The 22,853-nt window shown below is 36.1% G+C and overlaps 1 protein-coding gene across 1 annotated transcript; it reads left to right on the forward strand.

Moving 5' to 3' along the window:
• Positions 1–1,234: 1,234 nt before the first annotated feature.
• On the forward strand, positions 1,235–22,826 carry LRP12 (LDL receptor related protein 12). Its single transcript, XM_017730285.1, has 7 exons — positions 1,235–1,306; positions 1,875–1,995; positions 8,890–9,025; positions 10,475–10,677; positions 15,226–16,327; positions 17,162–17,294; positions 21,175–22,826. The coding sequence occupies exons 1-7, from the start codon at positions 1,235–1,237 to the stop codon at positions 22,036–22,038; spliced, it is 2,631 nt and encodes an 876-aa protein (XP_017585774.1). The 3' UTR covers positions 22,039–22,826.
• Positions 22,827–22,853: the final 27 nt, after the last annotated feature.

A 22,853-nucleotide genomic window follows, 5' to 3' on the forward strand; every position in this document is an offset into this window, starting at 1 on the left:
ATTTCTAGATGTTTGTGAGTTCCTTCTTCTTTGTCATGATGTTTGTTTTCAGTGTTCAAGAACAGATATAGCTGTATGTGCTAGTGCCCCTTTTTGCAAGTAAAAAGGTGAATAATATTTGAAAGATGAAATGTCAGTAAGTTATTTTTAGGTTAAACAAAAAGTCTTGAAATGTATTAATGTTTTCTTTATGCTGATGGAAATAATAGAAGACAAAACAATCAGAAATGTGCTTCTATGGAATTAGTTACAAGTAAAATAATTTTCCAGCAAAGATGTTTATTTTGTAAATTGAGAGCTAAGTGTTACTGTATACACAAAATCAGAGTGGCAACATTCCTCAGCATGTCAGTGATATGCAAAGTGGAGAATTATTTGGAAAATAGGTTTTTAAAACTTAGAAGTATATTTTACTTTAAGATAGTTTAATTGAAAAATAATTGCTCACTAATACAGTATTGGAAATAGCTTTTGTTTTAAAAATACTTCAGTGTTTTGAACATTGAGGAGAATTGTTGCAGTGTGGATTTTTTTTTAACAATTGAGACAAAGTAACTTGGTATGTAAATATATGCAGTGAAATTAGTACACTGAAAATGGGGTGGGAAACATGTCACTTTAAAGAGCCAAGGAATTTAGTTTTAAAAAATAAATAAATTAAACTTGACATTTTTCTACAAATTCTGATCATCAGGTTTCTAACTGTATTGTGTCTTTAAAAAGCTAAAAATTAGGTCTTTCTGTATTTGGTGTCAACCCTGGGAGCAATTTCTGAAATATATTCTGTGCAATCACTGCACCAGAGGAGCACTGGGATGCTGGCTTCGATATACTATGTTCTTGGTCAATTCGTAACAGTCTTTAAATTGGTATAAAAGGAATTTGTGTTTTCTTTGTATATTTAAGGTTCTTGTTACCCAGACATACTACACTTACATTGCAGTGCTGGTCGAACAACTGATAGCACATTCATGAAAACCTGTGTGACATGGCAAAGCTTCAATATTAGAAAACTTTTGAGGGATTAAGAGTTGTGGTTTTAAGATTTGCTTAGTGAAGTATTTTACACTTTAGATACACTGCCTGTGTTCAAAGGAGCTTACATATCAAAGTAGCTCTTTCCTCCTGAAATGTCTAAAAGATTTTATTAAAAATTTGTTGTAAAGGTTAAAAGAAAAGATGATGGATAAAGGAGAGGAGAAATGCACACAAATACAACTTGATGCGTCACACCATGTACCAGTACAGCCACCTGCCAGCAAATATATTGGCTTTAGCAGACTTCCTCTCCGTTGGAGAGTACAAAGTAGTATGGGATTTGGAGGGTTAAATTTTTTGTCTTTTACTCTTGATGACCATATGGGTCTTGTTCATCTTTGCAAGTGTACTTCATTTTAATGAACATGGATGGGGAGTTACTCTTGAAGGTAGCTGTTTCCCTGCTGTATCTGATCCGTCTTTCTGGATAAAGGGTGTAGGCTGCAATTTTTGTGAGAGAGATGGATATAGTCCCCTGGGTGTCTTTATTTGCATAGCATTTGCTTACAAAACTTGGTCCAGAAGGAGATGGGGAAGATGCATTAAAACAAACCTTTCTTGAAAATAAAATAGCGCTGATGCAAAATACAAAGTTGACCATCTAAAATGCATAGTTTCTCAAAACTGCCAGTATCAGTCTTTGCTTGTTCTTTAACTTTCTAGTATATCTAATTGTTCTGAGTAAACTAACAATGCTTGTGTGGGGATATTTTTTATTGTATAGTAACTTTTTCTCTAGTTTTTCTCTTTAATTTATGATAAAACTTATGTAGGACCTTTCATGTTTAATATTAATTAAAATAACTTCAGGTTTGTTCGTTCTGTTCTGTTAAAAGGTATCTGAAGAATTTTTACAAATTTTATCTTGGAAATTAGCTTATTCATTATGTTTAATTTTAGGAAATGGTGCTCTTGCAGAACATTCTGAAAATGTGCATATTTCAGGAGTGTCAACGGGTAAGTCATTTTTTGTAATGTTTAAATTTCATGCATGACTTAAATAGTAAATATTGAAAGCCACCTGGTATCTTATGAAGAGATATTTGGCTATAAAAATTATTACTGCCTTTTGCAGCATGTAATAAGGAATGAAGCAACTGGAACATGGAAAAATTCTCATAAGATAAAACTGATACCTGCATGCTCATGAACAGATTATGCCTTTCTAAGTGGACTGCTTAATTATTTTTCCATACAAACATTGAACTAAGAGAAAAGTTGATTTAAGTTGAATTGATATTTTCTTTCCACAGTAAAGTTTTTGTGAAATGAAATTTACTGAAATGTAATTTTGGACACTATCAAATAATATAAATCCAAGAGTTATGCATTTCACCTGATTAGATTTAACTGAAACTACTGTACACTTGACTGCACAGCTTTCCTTAATACAAGAAAAAAAAATGTAGAACTCATGAAACTGAGAAACTGATGAGATGCTGGGAGAATATGGGGTATAAAAGCAACACATACTGCTTAAAGGTTTCTGTGTTCTCTTCCAATAAGTCGATTTTAGGCCTCTCTGGGCAGCAGCCGCAGTTGGGTCTGTTGTGTGTTAGTGATTGTGGAACTGTGTGGCCATTGAGGTATTGGAGTATAGACTTTGTTCTTCAGATGCTGTGCAGTGTCAGCAGCTGCTGGGCATGGTTTATCATACAGATACTCAGAATATGTGCGAATGGGAAGATAAAGGCTCCTCAGCAGGTAGCAGAATACAAGCCTGATTCTTACCCTAGGAAAGCTGCCACTCATCTGTGGAATTCAAACTGATTTTCACACACCCTTCTCCTAAAATAAGAGTCAAAATGCAAACTTGTCCTTTCTGAGAACAGCTTGTACATGTTGCTGTAGTTATCCTTCAGTATTGCTTTAAACATTACATTGCTACTTGTATGGTTAAGTATTTGGATAAATTTATGGTCAGTGTATAGTTAGTTTTATACCCATTGCTTTCTATATCCCTTTTATTGTTCACCACTCAAAGACTGTTAGAAGTCTAATTATAGAAGATCTTTCTTACCCATTATTGTGCTGCGTCATGAAGAATGCTGTTGCTTTTTAACAGTACTGGTGCACCAAGTATCATATATACTACATTTATGGCACGCTGTAAATAATAAATATCAACATAGCTAGTCGCCACTGTTGGAACAATTGTTGCTGGAATTGGAATGGATGAGAGACACTAAGTCAGCCTAAAATCTCACTATGCAGCTTTCAGGGTATGTTTTAACAACCCCTCACTCCTTTGTTTACTGCAAGGGTTGTGTCACAGGTCACAATGCAGGCAGAAAAGCATCTGCTGGGCAAGGGGTGAATGGAATTTTTGACTCTGCTTTCAGTATTTTGGCCAGCATGCTTGAATAGGCAGTGCCAAGAAGAGCAGAACACAACGTACTTTGTACACAAGATAACAGCAGCTGGTAGATAGAACTTTAACTACTGAGAAGAAAGATCCATGTAAAAATAAATAATAATAATAATAATAACAACAACAAATATATATATGTGTATATATATATAAGTATCTCCTATGTTCTTTTGTTTTAAAATAGCTTTTCGGATGGGGAAAATAAATACTGTACTCTTGAGTTTCTTTTTTAATACAAAGTGCAAGTTCTTCACTGGGGAATTTTGAAGTAACTGGAAAGGGGTGATCTGTTAAGGACAACCTGAAGAAAGCATATAGAGTAGCCCTTTTTTTTTAAGGAGTATTTTCCTTACTGCTCTTTGTATGTACATCTCAAATGTTAAGTGCATAGCCCAAGTATAAAAGATAGGGATGAATGAGATGATTTTTGTAGTTCCTTTGAAATAAATTGTGTCTCCTAAACATATTTTCAAACTTGCAGGTTATATGTTTCATCAGGCATACCTGGATAGGTTTATATTTTGCAGAACAATTTTAAGCAGAGTTTCTGTAAAATAGAACCAAAGACATCTGGCCTTTAATCTTTCTAAATCCAACTTTCACTTGGTGTTGAAACCAAGCAAGCGATTTTCTTGGACAGTTGCTACAGAGACAGGATTTAAAATGAAATTTTTGTCTTGATGGTAGATTTCCTGTCATGCTGCTGCTGTAAGACTACGTGACCTACCTTACTAAATTATGTTTTAATAGCACAGACCTCTGTGGCCTTTGGTATTTATGCTTCTGCTGTATATTATATCTGCCAAGTTACAGGTACATCTCTAATATATGAACATGCTTTTTCTACCAAGAACAATTAGTGGAATGTTGTCTCTTTGCATATAAGCTATCACTACAGAACAAGTGTTTATGCCTTTAAAATCTGAAGGGTTCAGAAATATTTTCGGGTCTGTCTTTGAGGTATGTTGAGCCATAATTGTCACAATTGCAAAACCAACTCCCCCATCTCCCTAACCCCTCACTCTGCATTTTAAGGAACTGCAGCACTGTTTTTTATATATATTTAAAAAATGGTTTCTTTTTACTGAATATGTTTCTGTACTGCAGAGCAAAGGGCATTTTAAATTAAAGCCTTTTGGTTTGACCTGGAGGCAAAGATTCCTATGCCTTCTTCCCCTGTAGTTCTCCAAATAAGACTTCCAGTGGCTCCCGAGAGTTACAATGCAATAATTATCCTCCCTATTCACCGTTTAGACTTTATCACAACATTATTCTCTTTTTACTCTAAGCTGTTTTAAACACCTTCAGATCATTTATCCAGCTGCATTCATGTCCTTACCATGTCCAATATAATGCATACCTTATCATCCTGTGGTTCACATTGAAAGCTAATTCTTTTATCTTTTCAACTAATCTCCTGGCATTACTGTGAAGATAAATCCCTAATCTCCCTCTCCCTGCTTTTCTGAAGTGACTTTTTTTCCTTGACATGTTGTTCACTCGTACTACAGGTACTTTACTTCTCTAGATCTTGCTACAGAATTTTTGCATAGGTTTCTTAATTATTTTCTTGTTATAACTTGTTAGTTGAATTTGGTACAGTAACCTTTACATTGGCTCTCTTCTGTTTACCAATCAATATCCTGTAGTTTATGATAATGTTCTGTAATGTAGGATGGTAAACAAATTTCAGGAAGAAGGAAATAAGAAAAACGGTTGTGTCTGTTTTTAAGAAGTCTACAGGAAAACCCATATACACCAGAGAATTATGTGCACAGCTCTTTTGACCATTATTTTACACTCTAATATGTGAAACATCCTCAGTCCTAATTGCAGTATTGCAATCTACTGAACAGTTATATCAGAGTAACGAACAGAATTGCAAATAGATTGTTAATAGAATAAACGTTCTCAAAGGAAAGAGTTTGAAACAGGTAGGAGATGGATGAGTGGAATTGTACCAAAGACTATGAGGGCATTGAAGGGAGTGCAAGCAGCAACAGCATTCATGTAGAAATGGTTGTGCAGAAGGAATTTGTTCCTCCCCCCAAATATTATAGCCACCAGCATGAGATTTGAGAACATCTTGGGCAAGCATCACTGGGTGTCTTTGCTTCTTTACAGTGCAACCTTCTTAATTTCTTTTGTGCTTCTGCCTTGGTTGCAAACTCATTTCCTTTTATCCTGACTCATCTAATTTTCATTCTTTTGTTCTCTTTTAATACTTTAATTAAATTATTTCAAACCTAATCAGTTTTCCTGTAATTTTAAGTTGTCCTAGACATAACTGACCTATATGACAAATGCTTACAGGGCTTCTAGCAATTGAGATTAAAAGTGCAAATTTTGTGCAACTTAAAGTAAGGATGTTTGCCTCTATTGATACATTTCTGCTTTATGGGCTGCCAGTTGGATTTTCTTCTTATCCCATATCCTTCTTGATGTTTGCTTACATTCTGCATGTTTACAATTACATGAATACCGTGTATGTTACCTTATAGTCTCAAAATGTCTAGGAGAAAATCCTAGTTAGGCAGAGGGTTAGGAATTTATTTTAAAGGTTTGCTATTGTCTTTATAAAGTATATTCCCTTTAAAGCTGTTCTATTTCAAAAGGTTATCCTTGATTTTAAAAATCTCGCTGAGAAATTACTCTCTCTAAAAGACAGCACTTCTGAAGTGCAGTGTCTGCACAGTTGATCTTGACTTCTCTACGCTTTTTAAGCAAACAGGAGATTTCTGTTGTCTCCTGAGTTATAAGTAAGAGATTTGTAGTGCATTAATACATATCCAGTATGCAAGTGTGTTTAGCTTGTCTAGCCAACTTGAAGTTAAGAGAGCTGTAATTCACTTTTCAAGTCCATTCCTTTTTTTTTTTGAACCCCCACTTTGTAATATGAATACTTTCTTCAGTTCTTTCTCTCTTCTACAGCACTTGTATAGTTTTGTTCACCCCTTATTACTGTGCCTGTGGTCATTCTTGCTTCCTCATGCCCACCATAGTCTGCTTCACTCTCCCTGTATTGGATGCTGTTGCAAATGCTCATATTTTGCGCTCAGCTCTGTAGTGTAAGCTTTACTGGAAACAGAGAAAAAAGACATCTTAATAAAAGAATAAAGAAATTACAAGGATATGGTTGATTCTTCAAAGGATAAAAAAATCTTGAGTTTGAGTGAAATTGGAAGCTTTCATGTGCTCTGAAAGTACTACCTTGGTTATACAGGATTTTTATGTGGAATTTCTTCCATTCATACTTGCGTAACAAATATATTACTGTTTGTACTGCTGCAGGATTTATGTATGTTCATGTTTTTGGAGGTGAACTCTGTAAAACTGAACGAACACATGTTGAATGGATTATTTTTTAGGTATTTTAGTGCAAAAATTCCTTTGTCACATAAACTTAATATCTTCTTTAGAGGTTCTCAGTGACAAAATTTTGCCTGCCAGTTTGGAAATACCTGATCTCAGGTGTGTGTTGTAATGTAAATTTCACCTCCAGGCAACTTTTTTGAAGCTGGGGACTATTTCAGTAGTAACCAACTAGTATGTGGAATTGTTGCCAGCATTTGCTAGCTTAGTATAAAACGTCTTATACATTCTTCTACATTTTTGCCTGTTTTTGTTTTCTATGTTTTTTGGTTTTTGTTAAAACTGCTATTTCACTTTAACAACTTCATAACCAGTTTTTCTTTCAAGTCCTTACATTTAATGCCTGAACAAATGTTAAGTATAAAAAGATCACTTACAGAGGAGCTGTGTTCCAAATTATCATGGTGTTAGAGCACCACCTATAGGGTTTGCTCAAAATTTAAGAAGAAAGTGAATGATTGTGTATTCAAGTGAATAGTATCTTTCTCTATTTTGCAACCTTTCCATCCCAAGATATTAGGGCAGCTCCTGTATTCTACAGTTAAGGTATGTTAATACTTAACTGTGCAGCATGAGTAAAGCTCTAAAAAGGAATGTGAAAAAATATTTAAAGCATTATTCTCCTACAGATATACAGGAAAAAGGTAAATTTACTGAGTTTTATTTTTGCTGCTGTATTTAAGTTAATATAGAAAATTCAGACATATGTCAGCATTTTTTAATCTTTTAATCCTTCTAAAATATATTTAAAAGTGCATTTGTTATGCCATATAGAAATACTTTAAAGTAATAATAATTTAAAATTATAACTTCTAATAATTTCAAGTCCCTATAGCATTGCAAAATTATTTTAAAAGCTTAAATGTGCATAAAAATAGAAAACAATAACCTCTCCACAGATTACATTACTGCAACTTTTGCACTGTTATAAATGCAGTTCATTCTTCATCCTTTTTGTTTATTGCATCAGTTCTGATTGGTTATTTTAATCAAATAGGAATTCTAAAATCTTTTGATGATCAGACAATAATGGAAGTGCTTCCTTATTTGTCATAGTTCTTGTGTTCAAACTACTGTGTGTAACTTACTGGGCTACCAGTAAACCTTGACAGCTTGCAGATTTTTGACTACCAGTGATAAAATGGAAAAATAAAAGCACAGAGGGCAGTTATTTTTAATGTGTTTTCTGACCACTGAGACTTCCTCATAATTTGAAGCTCTGTAGTGAGAGTATTGTAGCCTTCCTATTTATGTGAAGGTTCTATATATGCTATATGACAGGTGTTGGATATGAGGCTGCTAAGGGGGGGGGGAAAACAGGAAAACAAAACCCACGAACTTAAGTGTAAGTACATTACTTCAAATAAAATCAGCAGAACTGAGAACACTTGAGCTCTGGAAGGAACAGCAGCTGCGTTAAGGCCATGTAGAAAGCTACACCTATAATAAAGTAAGAGTACAAATGACTGAGTTACTTCAGTTGTATATAATTAGACCTATCAATATAAGCTTTCTAGTCCATTATCAGAAATGTAGTTCTGTAGGTCTCTCTGCTGCAGTAAGTGCTCTTGCCTTTCAAGCATTTGGAATCATGTTTATGAAGATCATTTCCATGCCAAGAACTGGAAGGGGGGAAGTATTTAAATGATGGTCAAACACTGGTCTACCTATGACAGGAAATTTCAGCTACTTGATTATTTAGCTTTAATTTGCTTTTCATCTTCTAATGCACTTGTCAGTATACAGTGTAAATGCATGGTTAAATTGAACTGAATCTTTGTGAAGACTAAAAATAAAATTTAAAAATAAAAAATCTTTCACTTTACTAGTTGTCAAAGTCCACATAGAATAATCTTTTTTAATCTGTAATAATAATTGACATAAGTAAAAACTGCCACACTGGCAGTGTTGGAAAACATCTTTTGGCTGACATGTTCCGTTAAAAACTCCTTTAGAAGTTGTGGGTTTTTTAACTGGTACGTCATCTAATGCACTCTGATATTTTCCCTGATTAGTGCTATTTGGTTGGGTGGGGGTTTTTGTCCTATATTTTTTCGTAAAAAATAAGGAATTTATCAAATTGCTTTCAATATATATGTGTATTTTAGCTTGTGGAGATATTCCAGAACAAATTCGATCACCAAGCGGGACAATCACAAGTCCAGGGTGGCCCTCTGAGTATCCTGCCCGAGTTAACTGTAGCTGGTACATCCATGCGAACCCAGGGGAGATCATTACTATAAGGTAACAGTGCTCCTGTATTATCCATGTGGATTGAAGAAGTACTAACCAGACATTTTTAACTGCCACTTGTGCACGTACCAGTTTTCTCTTCCATCCTGTAAGTGAAGGATTTCAGTTCTGTCCTTTGCCTTTCCTTTTATCTGATTTGTTCTCACACAGCCATGTAGCATTTGTTTTTAGCTGGAGAATTGGTGACTAGAAAAAATGTCAATGTGCTCATTTATTTGAATCCTTTTAATGTGTCTGAAACATAAGAAATTTTCATTTAAAAGTGTGTAGAGTAAATGCTGTAATGCTTCATTGCTGTGAAGTCCCTTGGTGTGCTTAATAATGTCGGACAAATAGTGAGTCAATAGATAGGACTGCACTTTAGGAAGGGCCGAGTTTTGATATAGGGAGCTCCTCACAGTTTCCCATATCTTGTAACTTTTCTAAAGTAGTAATGTAAAAAACTTGTGGATTCAAGTTCTCATCAGTTCATTTCCAGTTACTGGTTTCTTGTAGCATTAACATACAAGTTAGTACTGCTTAGACTTGATCATGAAACTGCATTACTTGTAGATTTTCTTCATTTTCCAGTATAGACTTGTTGACCTAAGGAACTGCTCTTCATTATGAAATATTTTCTTTGACACAGTTACTTGTTTAAAGTACTGCTTCTTAATTTAAACAATCTTTCTACTGAATATTTAACTGGCATAAATGCAATGTAAAGTAGGTAAAACTGTTCAGCTACTAGAATGCTTTCTACACATTTCATACTGTTTATTTTTAATGAAACTCTTTTTCTTTCATGTTGTTTCCTTCCACTCATGTATCACATTTCACTTCTGGCAGTGCTCTGTTGTCTGTGCAGACCTGTTTTGCACAGACTCTCTCCCCCTCACACGTCATTACCATGGCAGCTTGTCTTGATTGAGTGCAGCCACACCATGGCATTCCATGACATAAAGGTTGGGTAGCTGAGTAGTGAGACTGGGAGGAAATCTTACCTGAAAACATAGTTTTGAACAATTTAGCTGTATTTATAATGTCAAATCATATTATTGCCATAAGTGTAGCATTAGCTAAAATTCTCGTGAAATTTGGGTTAAACAAAATCACTTAGTAGTATATGAAAATCATTAAATGAGACACATAGGGACAATTTCATTAACAGAATTTATTTTTAGATTAAGACAACATGTGTTTTTGTATAAAACTGCATTTCTGTAAGTGGTGGATGCAATATTTTATCTGACAGAACGCATTCTTGCTGTCCTCATAATCTAGACGTATCAGCACAAGGTTAAATCCTATTTCTACATGGGTAGAAAAGCTACTTTTTTTACTTCAGAAATATTTCTTTATTTCAAAAAGAACTTCAAGCTAATTTCCATGTGTAGTAATTAATCAGATTGTTTGTGTAATATTGAGTTCAGTAGCAATTTTGATATTTTTCTTTTTCAGCTTTCAAGATTTTGATGTTCAGGGATCTCGACGATGCAGCTCAGATTGGTTAACAATTGGAAGCTACAAGAATATTGAAGGCTATAGAGCATGTGGCTCTTCCATTCCCTCACCATACATCTCTTCACAGGATCATGTTTGGATAAGGTTTCATTCAGATGATAGCATCTCCAGAAAAGGCTTCAGATTGGCCTACTTTGCTGGTATGTTTCAAATGATACGTAGTATAATTTTATGGTTCCACTTTTTGTTTCCTGTTCCAAGAATTATGTCCTTCTAACGGGGTAAGTATTGACTATGGGTATTTCCTGTAGTCACCTCAAGGTTTATTGAAATCAGAGAAAACATAGATTAGGTAATGTATTTTGATCCCATGCACAACTTGAATATTCAAAGTGGGAATATCAGTAAGCAGATTGAATGATTTTTTGGGAAGAAAAAGGTTAGCCATTAGTAGTAGGTACCTAGAAGTTCTTTTAAAATAGTTTAAGATTTGAAATGTTTTCGTCAGACTAAAATAAATTTATTAAAGTAGTTGGGTAAACTTCTGAGTATCATAAATACAGTAAGAGAGGAAAGAAATGGCAGGATATTTTTTTTTTTACATTTCTCACAGAATGTGCATCATTTTTCCCATTTCCAGAAGCCATACTATCTTTTAAAAAAAAAAATCTAAAAAATCCCCACTGCATTAATATTACAGATTAATCCAGCCAAGTGCAGACATGGTTCTGTACCTGCAAAATTTTTCTTGTGTAATTACAGGATGTGATATAAACTAGTTACCAGTAGTAATAGTTTGAGAGTGTTTTGTGAGGCATTCTTGCTCTATTGGATCTTGCCAAGAGGAGGAAGCCAGTTGTGGCTCAAGACTAGTTCCAAACTTTTCCTGACTTTAAGAGGTATTACAGTTTTATGTAATAGCATGATTATGGTGTTCTACATCATGATCATCCCAAATACTGGATTAGATTTTTCTTGGTTTTCACAATGGTTTCATGTTACCTTGCTCCCTCCAAGTGTATGCCTGTATCCATTCACTGGCCTGCTCCAGATCTCTGTGCCCACTGACTTTTGGCTCCTCTCCTCCATAAAACAATTCATACTCTTACACATATCCAGTGCCACCCACCTTCAAAACAATTCCAACAAGATTCAGTAAATCTAGCCCTGATCTCTAGTCTAAGCTGTATTTGCTCCTGTTCTGTACTCTGCACTCTTCTTACCTAGTAGCCTCCTTCACTGTGGCAGTCTCTCACAAACAAGTTTCCAAGCAGGCTTATCCATCTCTATCACCTGTTCTCAAGTCTACAAAAAAGCTCTTTCTATGGTTCAGCTCCTTGCAGTTTAGCAGGTCTTGGGGAAGTAATGCAGCCTTGCATTTGTTGCTGGCCCGGCTCTCAGGGCAGTGCTCTACCTGGGTTTGGTGCACCATCTCACCAAAAACGTATCAGGGAGCAGGGAAGAAGCCAGTGGCTGATCAGTCATCCTGTGCTGCTTTTTCTGCCAGTGGCCCAGGTGAACAGTTACCCTGTGTCAGGCATCAGCTTCTGCCCTTTTCAACTCCCTCTCCAAGTAGGCACAGAGGAAAGGCAGCATTCCTTCCTGAGGGATTTTGAGAAGGAAGGATACCTTGGATAAGAGTGTGAAATGGGTAGAGGAGGGGAGCCATGGGCTTTGTAGAATTTTTCTGAAAACCCTTCCCTTTTTCTCTGGTCTTGAGACAATTTTGTTATGTAACCCCTCTTGGAAGAAGCTGTAATATTTTCAATAATAAGCAGGTTTTTATGTTAATTGATTTCTTCTATGTAGTGTTGTAGATTAGAGTGCTTAAGACTTTAATCCTAAATTTATGAATGTCTTTTTTAAAAGAAAGAAATACTATTTTGGGGAAGTTTGTTCATTTTTTAACAAATGAGCCATACTGAAACTTTGGCTTGAGTTTGCTCCCTATGTTTGATACAATACACAATTGAGATGAAAGTGTAGTGTTTCAGTGATCAGAGTGGTCTTTTAATGTTTTAAACCAATCTGTATATAGGAGAAGAGTTGACAACTGCTCTAGAAATCATCTGGTCATTTCTGCCTTTGAGTGTCAAAAAAAGCTCTTGAATGCTAACACTTTTGCTATGCATTCAACTGTGCCATTATGTTTGGTTTCTTCTCATTAGCACTATGCAGTAGTGCTCAAATTAACACCTCAATAGACTGTTTAATTCAGTGTTTTTAAAGCTACTCTCAAAGTTGGCAAGTCATCGTAGAAAAAGGGGAACAAACACTAATGCATTAGTTACTTGGATGCAAGTTAAGCCTATCTGTGCTGGAATGATAGAAACACTACAGATTCCAAGTGCAAAAATGGCCCTTAGGGAGCCCCATGTTTAAAATTGGATGTTAAAGATAGGTCATGTAAATTGTTTGAGTTAATTCTTGTTTAAAGAAAATAATAGGTAAATATTTATATTTAATTTAAAACAAACAAACTAATAGAAAAAAGCATAATGGGTAGGAAGGGTACTGGGCTAGAAAGTAAATTTTGTGCCACTTTTACTTGCCTTTCTTCCCTCTGTCTTCCTCCCGCTACTTAAAATTTATCAGCCATTTTAATTTTGGGAATTGAAATGGGACAGAATTTACTAGTGGTGATGTAGAGTGAAAAACAAAGTTATTAAAAGCACAGAGGTCAATGTCCACGGTAAATGCATGAAAGACTTGTGTTAGTCCTTTGGCTGTAACTATATATGGGTGCTGCTAATGATCATGTGCTATCCTCAAGTCTTTTGTGGTACAGCTCCCAAAGTTATTCTTACTTAGTACATCTCTTATCATTTTAAGACTCTTTTTGATTCACAGGTGAATTTTCTTTATGTAAGGATTGCATGATTGGTGATTAAAAATGCTACATCAGGATCAAGTATCCCAACTCTTTTCTGGGATGTTTAAAAGCTTTTAGAAGGAAGGGCTTGGGTTGAAATTGTATCCTCTTTTGTTACTGCAGTATTCCTGTCAAAATTTATAACTCCATGTTACAGCTTTCTTTTCAAGCTCTTCCAGGTTCTGCAATGCAGAAGGACTGAGCTAGATTTTAATTAGTACTTGCACAGGTTCATTGATGCATATTCTATATTGCCTGCACCTGTGGAGCATAGTCACTCAGTTTAGGTAGGACTAGTCTAGCAGTTCAGTTTTACAGGTTTTGAATTCAAGGCCAAGGTTCCAACTTTGCCATACTAATATTGTGAACCGTATGTATGTGTGTGAGTGTACTATATATATATAAATACTTATATATCTGTAACAGAACAAGAAGATGGTATCATTTATACTGCATCTCTTCGGACTTTTTTTAGTGAAATTAAGGTTTTCTGAAAATCAGTCACTGGCAGCACATACATTTTGCTCTCCTTTCATTCTTCAGTCTTTGAAAGCAAATTTGTAGACTAAACATTCTTTAGCAGTGCTTGTAACATTTATCACTGTTGTTGATTTCATTTTTTCTGCATTCACTTTTTAAAAACCTTAGCATTTGTGAAATTTAAAAATGATGTGTTCTACTTTTCTAAAGAAGAATTATTATTTTAAGTTAGAGTATTTATTTTTAATGCTTTCTGAGAAGATAAAGTAGAAAAAAGGAGAACAGAGGTATGATATGACTTGACCTATCAGAGCAGATTAGTTGCAGCAAGGAAAATTCAAGCTAGCTGTGAAAACTTTTATCATGTTGCCTAATAAAGCACTGGAACTTTAAAAATACTTGATTGCAGAAGGTGCTGAAGAGCCTAATCAAACACCAGTTAGCCTTTTTTTGAGCAGATGATTTGATTAGATGGCCTCCATTCCAATCTGAATTGTTCTCTTGTAAAAAAAGATAGAACATGCTTCTCCTGGGAACATTAGGATTTCAGTGAGTTCATCATGCTGTCTTTCCTGTTTCCTTATTAAAACCTCAGGCATAGTGTTCCTTAGAATGAATATATATTTGTCTAGTTTAGTTTCTGAATTACTGCTGTGTAGGACCATCTGCATTGCAGACTCATTTTAAATTTTTTGACCATGATAGTTTGTTTTATAGCAAATTTTACATTCTGTACAGTGGTTTGTAGAAATAAGTGATTGAAAGTGATACAGCAGTGTTTAACTCAGCTGAACTGTTGCAGAGCTGAAATAGCTTGGATCCCAGGTATATTTGCTGTACTCTCATCTTAGTTGCTCCAGGAGAGGCAGGAGCAAACAGTGGGAAGAGGAGAGGACAGAGGTTTCTTTCTTTGGTGGTAATGTGTAATCTTCAGCTGTCAGCTTCTCTCTTGCCTTAGATCCTTTGGTACAAAGTAGGAACCTCCAAAAGCAGAAGAGATCTGACTGCTTTTATGGGAAAGAATTTGAGGAGATAACCAGTACTGCAGCACAAAATGTTTCTGTATTTTGAGTGATAGATGGGAGAGTATTTTTCTAACTTATTGTTAGCATATTAGAAGTCAGATTTCTCAATAGCTATAAATGAGCATTGGTTTTTTTGCTTGGGTTAAAGTTATTTGACTGAAATCAGCTAAGGATAAGGTACATGCTGATGTGTTGATGCAATTTTGCCTTGAAAAAACTGTTTTATCTTGAAATTTGCTGAAAGTTGTCATGGTTTACAGACACTTCAGGCATTTGCTTTTCCCTTCTGAAGTACCTGGTACAGGAAATAAATATGCAACACAAACCATTAAAGTGCTAAACTCTAAGAAAATTTTTTTTTCTACTTCCAGGGAAATCTGATGAACCAAATTGTGATTGTGACCAGTTTCATTGTGCTAATGGGAAGTGTATTCCAGAAAGTTGGAAATGTAACAATATGGATGAATGTGGAGACAACTCGGATGAAGAAATGTGTGCCAAAGCTAATCCTCCAACAGCTTCTTCCTTTCAGCCTTGTGCTAACAATCAGTTCCAGTGTCTTTCCCGCTTCACCAAGCTTTACACTTGCCTTCCAGAATCTTTAAAATGTGATGGTAACATTGATTGTCTTGACCTAGGAGATGAAATAGACTGTGATGTGCCAACATGTGGGCAGTGGTTAAAATACTTTTATGGTACTTTCAGTTCTCCCAACTATCCTGACTTCTATCCACCTGGCAGCAACTGCACCTGGCTGATAGACACTGGTGATCATCGCAAAGTAATCTTGCGATTCACTGATTTTAAACTTGATGGTACAGGTTATGGAGACTATGTCAAAATATATGATGGGTTAGAGGAGAATCCACGGAGGCTGTTGCGTGTACTGACAGCATTTGATTCTCATGCTCCCCTCACAGTTGTTTCATCCTCAGGACAGATAAGAGTGCATTTTTGTGCTGACAAAGTGAATGCTGCAAGAGGGTTCAATGCAACCTATCAGGTTGATGGCTTCTGTTTGCCCTGGGAAATCCCATGCGGTGGAAACTGGGGGTGCTACACAGAGCAGCAACGCTGTGATGGCTACTGGCACTGTCCAAATGGAAGGGATGAAACCAACTGCACCATGTGCCAAAGAGATGAGTTTCCCTGCTCTCGAAATGGTGTTTGCTACCCTCGTTCAGATCGCTGCAACTACCAGAATCATTGCCCTAATGGTTCAGATGAAAAGAACTGTTTCTTCTGTCAGCCAGGCAATTTTCACTGTAAAAATAACCGCTGTGTGTTTGAGAGCTGGGTTTGTGATTCTCAAGATGACTGTGGTGATGGCAGTGACGAAGAGAATTGCCCAGTCATTGTGCCCACTAGAGTGATAACTGCAGCTGTCATTGGGAGTCTTATTTGTGGATTGCTGCTTGTCATTGCACTGGGATGTACTTGTAAATTGTACTCACTCAGGATGTTTGAGCGAAGGTAAGTTGAACTCAACTTTATTACAAGTTTAGGTATCTTGGTATTGTCTGTACTTGAAGCAGTTTTATTGCCATACAAATATTGTTGCATGTGATTTGTAAATATACTGTTCGTTTTTCTTTGATAGTAAAAAGAGGTTAGTTAATCACAGAGTTTATCAGGTTGGAAGGGACCCATAAGGAATATCAAGTCTAACTCCCTGCTTCTTGCAGGACATCTAAAACTAAACGTTGCTTAGACCTATGGCTGAGCATTGTCCAGATGCTCCTTGGACTCTGAAGGCTGGGTGCCATGACCCAGTTCCCTGGGGAGCCTGTTCCAGTGACTGACTGCTCTCCCAGTGAAGAAAAGAGGATCGAAGTATTCTGATCACTTCACTGTTGAGGGTTAAGCTTTCAGACGATGTTAACAAAAAGGAAGTGTGGAAAAACTGCAGTTAATTAATTTGCAATTTATATTGCAGTTCTGTGTATGACAGCATGTTTCTTCTCTTGTAGGCTAGTTCATACCAGGATTACATATCCTTCAATTTTTTACAATAATACAAGCATTACTCACACTGCTTTTTATATTCAGCCAATGGGTTTGGGCTGGCTTGTTTGTTTGCTTTTAAGAAACTTATTGTTGGGTTGGTTTTTTTGCTCCCATTTCAGCTGGACGGACTCATAGGAATGACTTTATATTCTTTGCCAATTAAATTTCAATTAAATTAGCAAAACTTGATCTTCTGAAAATTTTTTTTCAGATTATAATAGTCTGATGTAGTTTTATTCTTTTCTATATGTATATGCATCAGTGTCTTATGTATTCTGAAATTTCTTTTCTCTTTGAAAGATCATTTGAAACTCACTTGTCAAGGGTTGAGGCTGAACTGTTAAGAAGAGAAGCTCCTCCATCCTATGGACAATTAATTGCCCAGGGTTTAATTCCACCAGTCGAAGATTTCCCTGTTTGTTCCCCAAATCAGGTAAGATTTCAAAATAGCAGGCAGACCACTTAAATTTTAAGGAGACTGAAATGAAGATATTTTAACTTTCATGTACATTCTTTTGTTCTAGAGCATTTCCTTTTCCTCTTTTCAAGTCAATAATGCTACAGGAATGATTAGCTGTTGAAAAAAATCATGATACAGTAACACCACAGTTTCCTTTGCAGACTTTCTTTTGTTGATAATGCCAGTAATGCACACTATAGAACCCCTCTTGCATGAAGAGTAATAGATTGGTAGATCTAATTGTATGTTCTGTATTACTGTTGTGAAAGTAAGGATTGCATGATAGCACTTTTTGTTTTGGGAAAGAAGACCTAAACTTCTAATGCAAAATGGTAGTTCACATGCACAGTGTGTAGGTATGTTCATGCCTGCTATGAATAATGAGGTGATGGAGAAGGCCAGGCTGTAGTATCATATAAAATTACATGGACAAGTTACAAAGTAAAAGCTAGTAAATGGCAGTTAATAGTTCCTAGTCATCCAGATTCAGAGGTGGATGATTAGCACATTTCTTACTTGGGTGATTAATGAATTTCTGTCAAACAACTTTTCAAGTAATTAAAAATGTCTTTCAGTTATAGAGCTCTTTTGAGAAATAGAAGGAACGTCTTAGTCTAGGAATCCTGCATTAGAGTTGGCATTAATTATGTTGCAGTTAATACAGGAAAGTTTACTGTAAGAAAAAATTACATGACTATCACATGTTCTTTCATGCACACATGTTCACCAACAGCTAGGATCTGTCACAAAAGATTTTTCAGAGGAAAAGAGGAAAATAAATTGCAATTTGCATGAGAGGCTTTAAAATGTATCAGAACACATTGTAAAGACTTTTTTAGTAGCTAAATTGGCACTGAGCTTCATTAATTAAATAAATGCCTGTAGTGGACACTGTAGAATCCCTTGTTCAGTGGGTTACTGGGGTTATAATAAAGATCAGTATGTTACTGTTTCAAACCAGTTTTGTACTTCTACAAATTTGGCTTGCTGTCCTCTTTTCCAAAATTAAGCTTCACCAGTTTATGATGGATCTATGTGCACAAGTCTCTTGAGGTAGGGTTAGCCCAAGAAGGTCTGTGGAGACAATGCAGTTATCATGCCCAGATGTGTAAGTCCTCTAGTACGGGTAACTTGGAACAAACCAATGTTTTCTGCAGGTGTGGGACACTTCAGGTTTGGTGTACATAAATATGTGGAGGAACAATTACGATTTTCAAAAAAATCTAGCTTGCTCAGACCCATTTTTCATCATGAAATCGCATAAAGGTGATGTAAAGATCTTGGTTTTTACTAAGAGGAAATCTCGTCATAGAGAGGACAGTTCTGAAAGACCCAGGCGTAGTGGCTGCAGTCAGAGATTGGTACTGGAGCTTTTGAAAAGCTGTGCAATTACTGACATTTTCTTTACTCTTTAGTTTGACTTAAATTGAATTACCCACTGTTTCTTTGGATACATTTTAAATTCATTTCAGAATATATTGAAATTATATGGCAATCTTTTGTAATTAAACATAACAAAATGTAGTTGCTTGATAGTATTTATATGTAACCATGATTTCACACTCCATAAAATATCAATGCATGTACAATAGTTTTGAACAGTGAGAGTGTTACTGAATTCCCATTAAGAACACCAGCACTTCAAATAAGACTTGAGGCCTTGAAAACTGAAGTAACTATACTGACCAATTAACTTGCATAGAAATCAGGAGTAGTAGTGAGCAGGCCATCAACTTCAAAAGTAATGAAAATGTCATTCTAAAGCACTGATGCTTCCATGATAAAAACTTTACTCATACTTGAACAATGAAGTTGCATTGCTTAAAACCTTTGTTTTTCAGAGGAGACAACGTCAATAAAAACTCAAGGCAATGTAAATTGAATTCTATAAATTATAAAACTCGATTTTTAATATGGTAAAGTGTTGGGGGAAGGGAGTCAGTATTATGTCATGGTGTGTTAAAATTTGTTTCGAGCAAAATACACATCTTAAGATTGCAAACCTGTGTAGGACTGAAGATAGTTATTCAAGATTTCCAGAAGTCTCAAGCTATAGGAATCTTGGATTTCTGTGTAGTGCTTTCTGCCTAAAACTGATACATGCCTTCAGAGCTGGATTTTCAAGGATGAGTAGCAGTCTCTTCAGTAGGTTTTGAAAGTAAGGCTGCTGTACACTCATACTGTATGCTTGAATTCAATCATCCTGTGAACTAATGGAAGGGAAGAGGTAGGTTGTGCATGCAGTATTGTTCAGATATTCTGCTGTGTTGTCTGAAGAATGGTGGAAAGGAGGTGAAGGTGACAGCATGAGAACACTAAAGTTCCGTTTTTATAAACGAAGGGAAATACATGCATATATGTTAAGAGTTTAATTGGGGAAAAATGGCTGTTTTGAGGAATATTCTATATTTTTGCCGTAAGTGTCATCAAAAGTTGTGAATATGGGCTTTATCCTCTAATTATACACATTTGTGAATATTTTTAGAATGATGATAGAAGATCTTCCAACCTATTTGAGAATTGAGCTACTTAGCTGAGGTAGTGTTCTAAGTTTGAGTTAGTGATGCCTTAGGTTTTAACTTCCATACTTTTCAAATCCTGTACTGCCTAGTGTGTAACTGAAGTTTCCTGTAGCCTGTTCACTTCTGCTCTCTCATGCTAGGTAGACGTAACAAAGCCTCTCCGGGCCTGCTCTCCAAGGACACTCAGATCATCCTAGGCCCAAAAAATATAAACCAAAAGCCTCTAAAGGGAAGGGGCAAGCTTGGGGAAATTACCTCATTAACTGAAGCTTTAATTGGAGAATTAACCCTGATATGCAAATGAACCAAACTTACAAAAGTGTGAAGAACTCGTGACCTGTCGTCCATCTTGGCAGTAGCCTCTGGCTCCCCAGGGGGTACCTTTGAGGGCCCTTCGAATAAATACCTACCTTCATTCCCTCATTCTTGACTAGTCTTTGTTTTTAGGTGGCCACTTCAGGCATCATTAGGGATCCCCAATACAAAGGAGTTTGTGTGTTTGTGTTACCTTACAGTTCAAAAGTTATACAGGGTTTTAAACAGGAAAATTCAGGTATGCATTCTTCTGTAGCTAAATGACTGGAAAACATATAGTGAATTTGGGAAATGTATAGTTTAGAACACAAAAGATAATTTTATTTCAACAGAAGCATAGCATTTTGAAACTGGAATTAACTGATGATACCAGAAGGGGGGGAAAAAGTCAAACTATAAGCCTCTGCTGGAGAAGATATTTAATTTAGTCCCTTTGAGGCAGCCCTATGGTAGTGGATAAAGAAGGTGGCCACCTTTGTTAAATCTTTCTGGAAGACTTTGTTTTTAAATCCTAAACTTTCTGAGACATGTTTCTATGTGCTGTTCTCTAAAATCCACAGTGACTACCTTTTTGGTAAGACTGTCTGTAATAGATTTAGTATGCCTGCTCTGCTGGCTCTGTGGTTGTACTTTCCTTTAATCAGTGTTCCATATCCAGGCTATAGTGCCTTGCTTTTCACATTGTCTTATTTAGAGATCCTTGATTAGGGCAGAAATGTACCTTATATAGAATTCATTCCTCTTATTACCTTTGCTTATGTATTTCCACTTAATTTGCCTGTTTATAATATTTTTTGCACTAGAGCATCTAAACTTTTTTCATGCCCACTTTTTTTTTTTTAAATAGCCTATTGCTACATATACCAGATCCTTATTATGAAAGATGCAACATTTTTTTATATTTAAGACTCTACATTTAACTTCGTTAAATGCTGTTTTCCACAACAGTTATCATTCATTCTTTGCTAGTACCAGCAGACTGTCAACACTTGATTGTTGCTTGTCTTCTCATTTAGGCTTCAGTTCTGGAAAACCTGAGGCTGGCAGTACGATCTCAGCTTGGATTTACCTCAATCAGACTTCCTATGGCTGGCAGATCAAGTAACATTTGGAATCGAATTTTTAATTTTGCAAGGTCACGTCATTCTGGATCGTTGGCATTGGTCTCGGCGGATGGAGATGACGTTGCCAGCCAAAGTACTAGTAGAGAAGCTGAAAGAAATAATACTCACAGAAGTTTGTTTTCAGTTGAATCTGATGATACAGACACAGAAAATGAAAGAAGAGATGCAGCAGGAGCAGTTGGTGGTGTTGCTGCCACCTTGCCTCAAAAAGTCCCTCCTGCAACAGCAATAGAAGCAGCAGTGGGAGCGTGTGGGAGTTCCTCTGCTCAGAGCAGCAGTAGCAGTGCCACGGATGGTGGAAGAGAAGTGACAAGCGTAGAGCCCCCAAGCACAAGTCCCGCACGCCACCAGCTCACGAGCGCACTAAGCCGTATGACTCAAGGCTTACGCTGGGTACGCTTTACTTTAGGGAGATCAAGCTCGGTGAATCAGAACCAAAGTCCTTTGAGACAGCTTGATAATGGGGTAAGTGGAAGAGAAGAGGATGATGATGTTGAAATGTTAATTCCAGTCTCTGATGTAGCATCAGACTTTGACATGAATGACTGTTCAAGACCTCTACTTGATCTCAGCTCAGATCAAGGACCAGGGCTTAGACAGCCTTACAGTGCAACACATCACAGTGTGAGGTCATGCAGTCGAGATGGCCCCTGTGAGAGCTGTGGCATCGTACACACTGCCCAGATACCCGACACTTGCTTAGAGGCAACAGTGAAAAATGAAACTAGTGATGATGAGGCATTATTACTCTGCTAGGTACGGATTGTTTAGGAAAGATTGTGTACAAGTTGGAGCAATATCTGTCATTGTTTTGTACTTCACAGTTAAAATTAGTTTTTAGTTTAAAAAAATCCAGGACAACAATATGTTAAAGCTATTTTAGCCTGTGTGGTTGATTAAACTTTTCTTATACTGGATGACATTATGGAACTATAAGAGTGAACATTTTAATGGCTCTGAATACACAATGTGTGTATCCAGTATAATCAGATTACTCTTTAAACTGAAGTTTTCCCCATTAGTTTCAAATTTAGTTTATCCTGGTACTGTAGTTAAAACCTGAAACATGGCTGCTCAAGACTTATTGGCTGCCTGTTTAACCCCATATTAACAGGTGAATTTGTACAGAATTATTTTCCTTTAGGAATTGACTCTGTTGTATTATTGCCAACATACTTGTAACTTAATATACTAAATACTGGTAAGGATTGTTTATGTAAAATATGTACTTTCCTTTGAGTTTATTCAACACTGTCTAAATATTCTTGAATTTCATCATAATGTGAACTTACTTAAAGGGAGGAGAAACTTTCTCCAGGAGTATTCTTTTTCTTTCAGAAGTACAAAATGCAATGATATATGAAATTTAGGCATAGTAGATAAACTGATGGCAAAAGCTTTTTTAGCACTGACTTTCCTAAACTGCAGTCTAATATGGTACAGCCAAATAGTATGTAAAATCCCCAGTCATTAGTCTTTTTGATTTGAAGTAAAAAAGGGCCGAAGATATTACAATATGTGTTAGTTCCTTAAATATCCAATATGTACAAATACACTACAGAATAAGTTCC

This window comes from Corvus brachyrhynchos, unplaced genomic scaffold, assembly GCF_000691975.1.
Source record: "Corvus brachyrhynchos isolate BGI_N302 unplaced genomic scaffold, ASM69197v1 scaffold302, whole genome shotgun sequence".
NCBI lineage: Eukaryota > Metazoa > Chordata > Aves > Passeriformes > Corvidae > Corvus > Corvus brachyrhynchos.

Bases quoted from the DNA above. Each gene is read 5' to 3' on its own strand.
- LRP12 (XM_017730285.1), top strand. From the start codon at position 1,235: ATGTACCAGTACAGCCACCTGCCAGCAAATATATTGGCTTTAGCAGAC. The intron at 9,026-10,474 runs GTAACAGTGCTC...TTTCTTTTTCAG, and splicing joins GGGGAGATCATTACTATAAG to CTTTCAAGATTTTGATGTTC. The intron at 16,328-17,161 runs GTAAGTTGAACT...TCTCTTTGAAAG, and splicing joins CTCAGGATGTTTGAGCGAAG to ATCATTTGAAACTCACTTGT.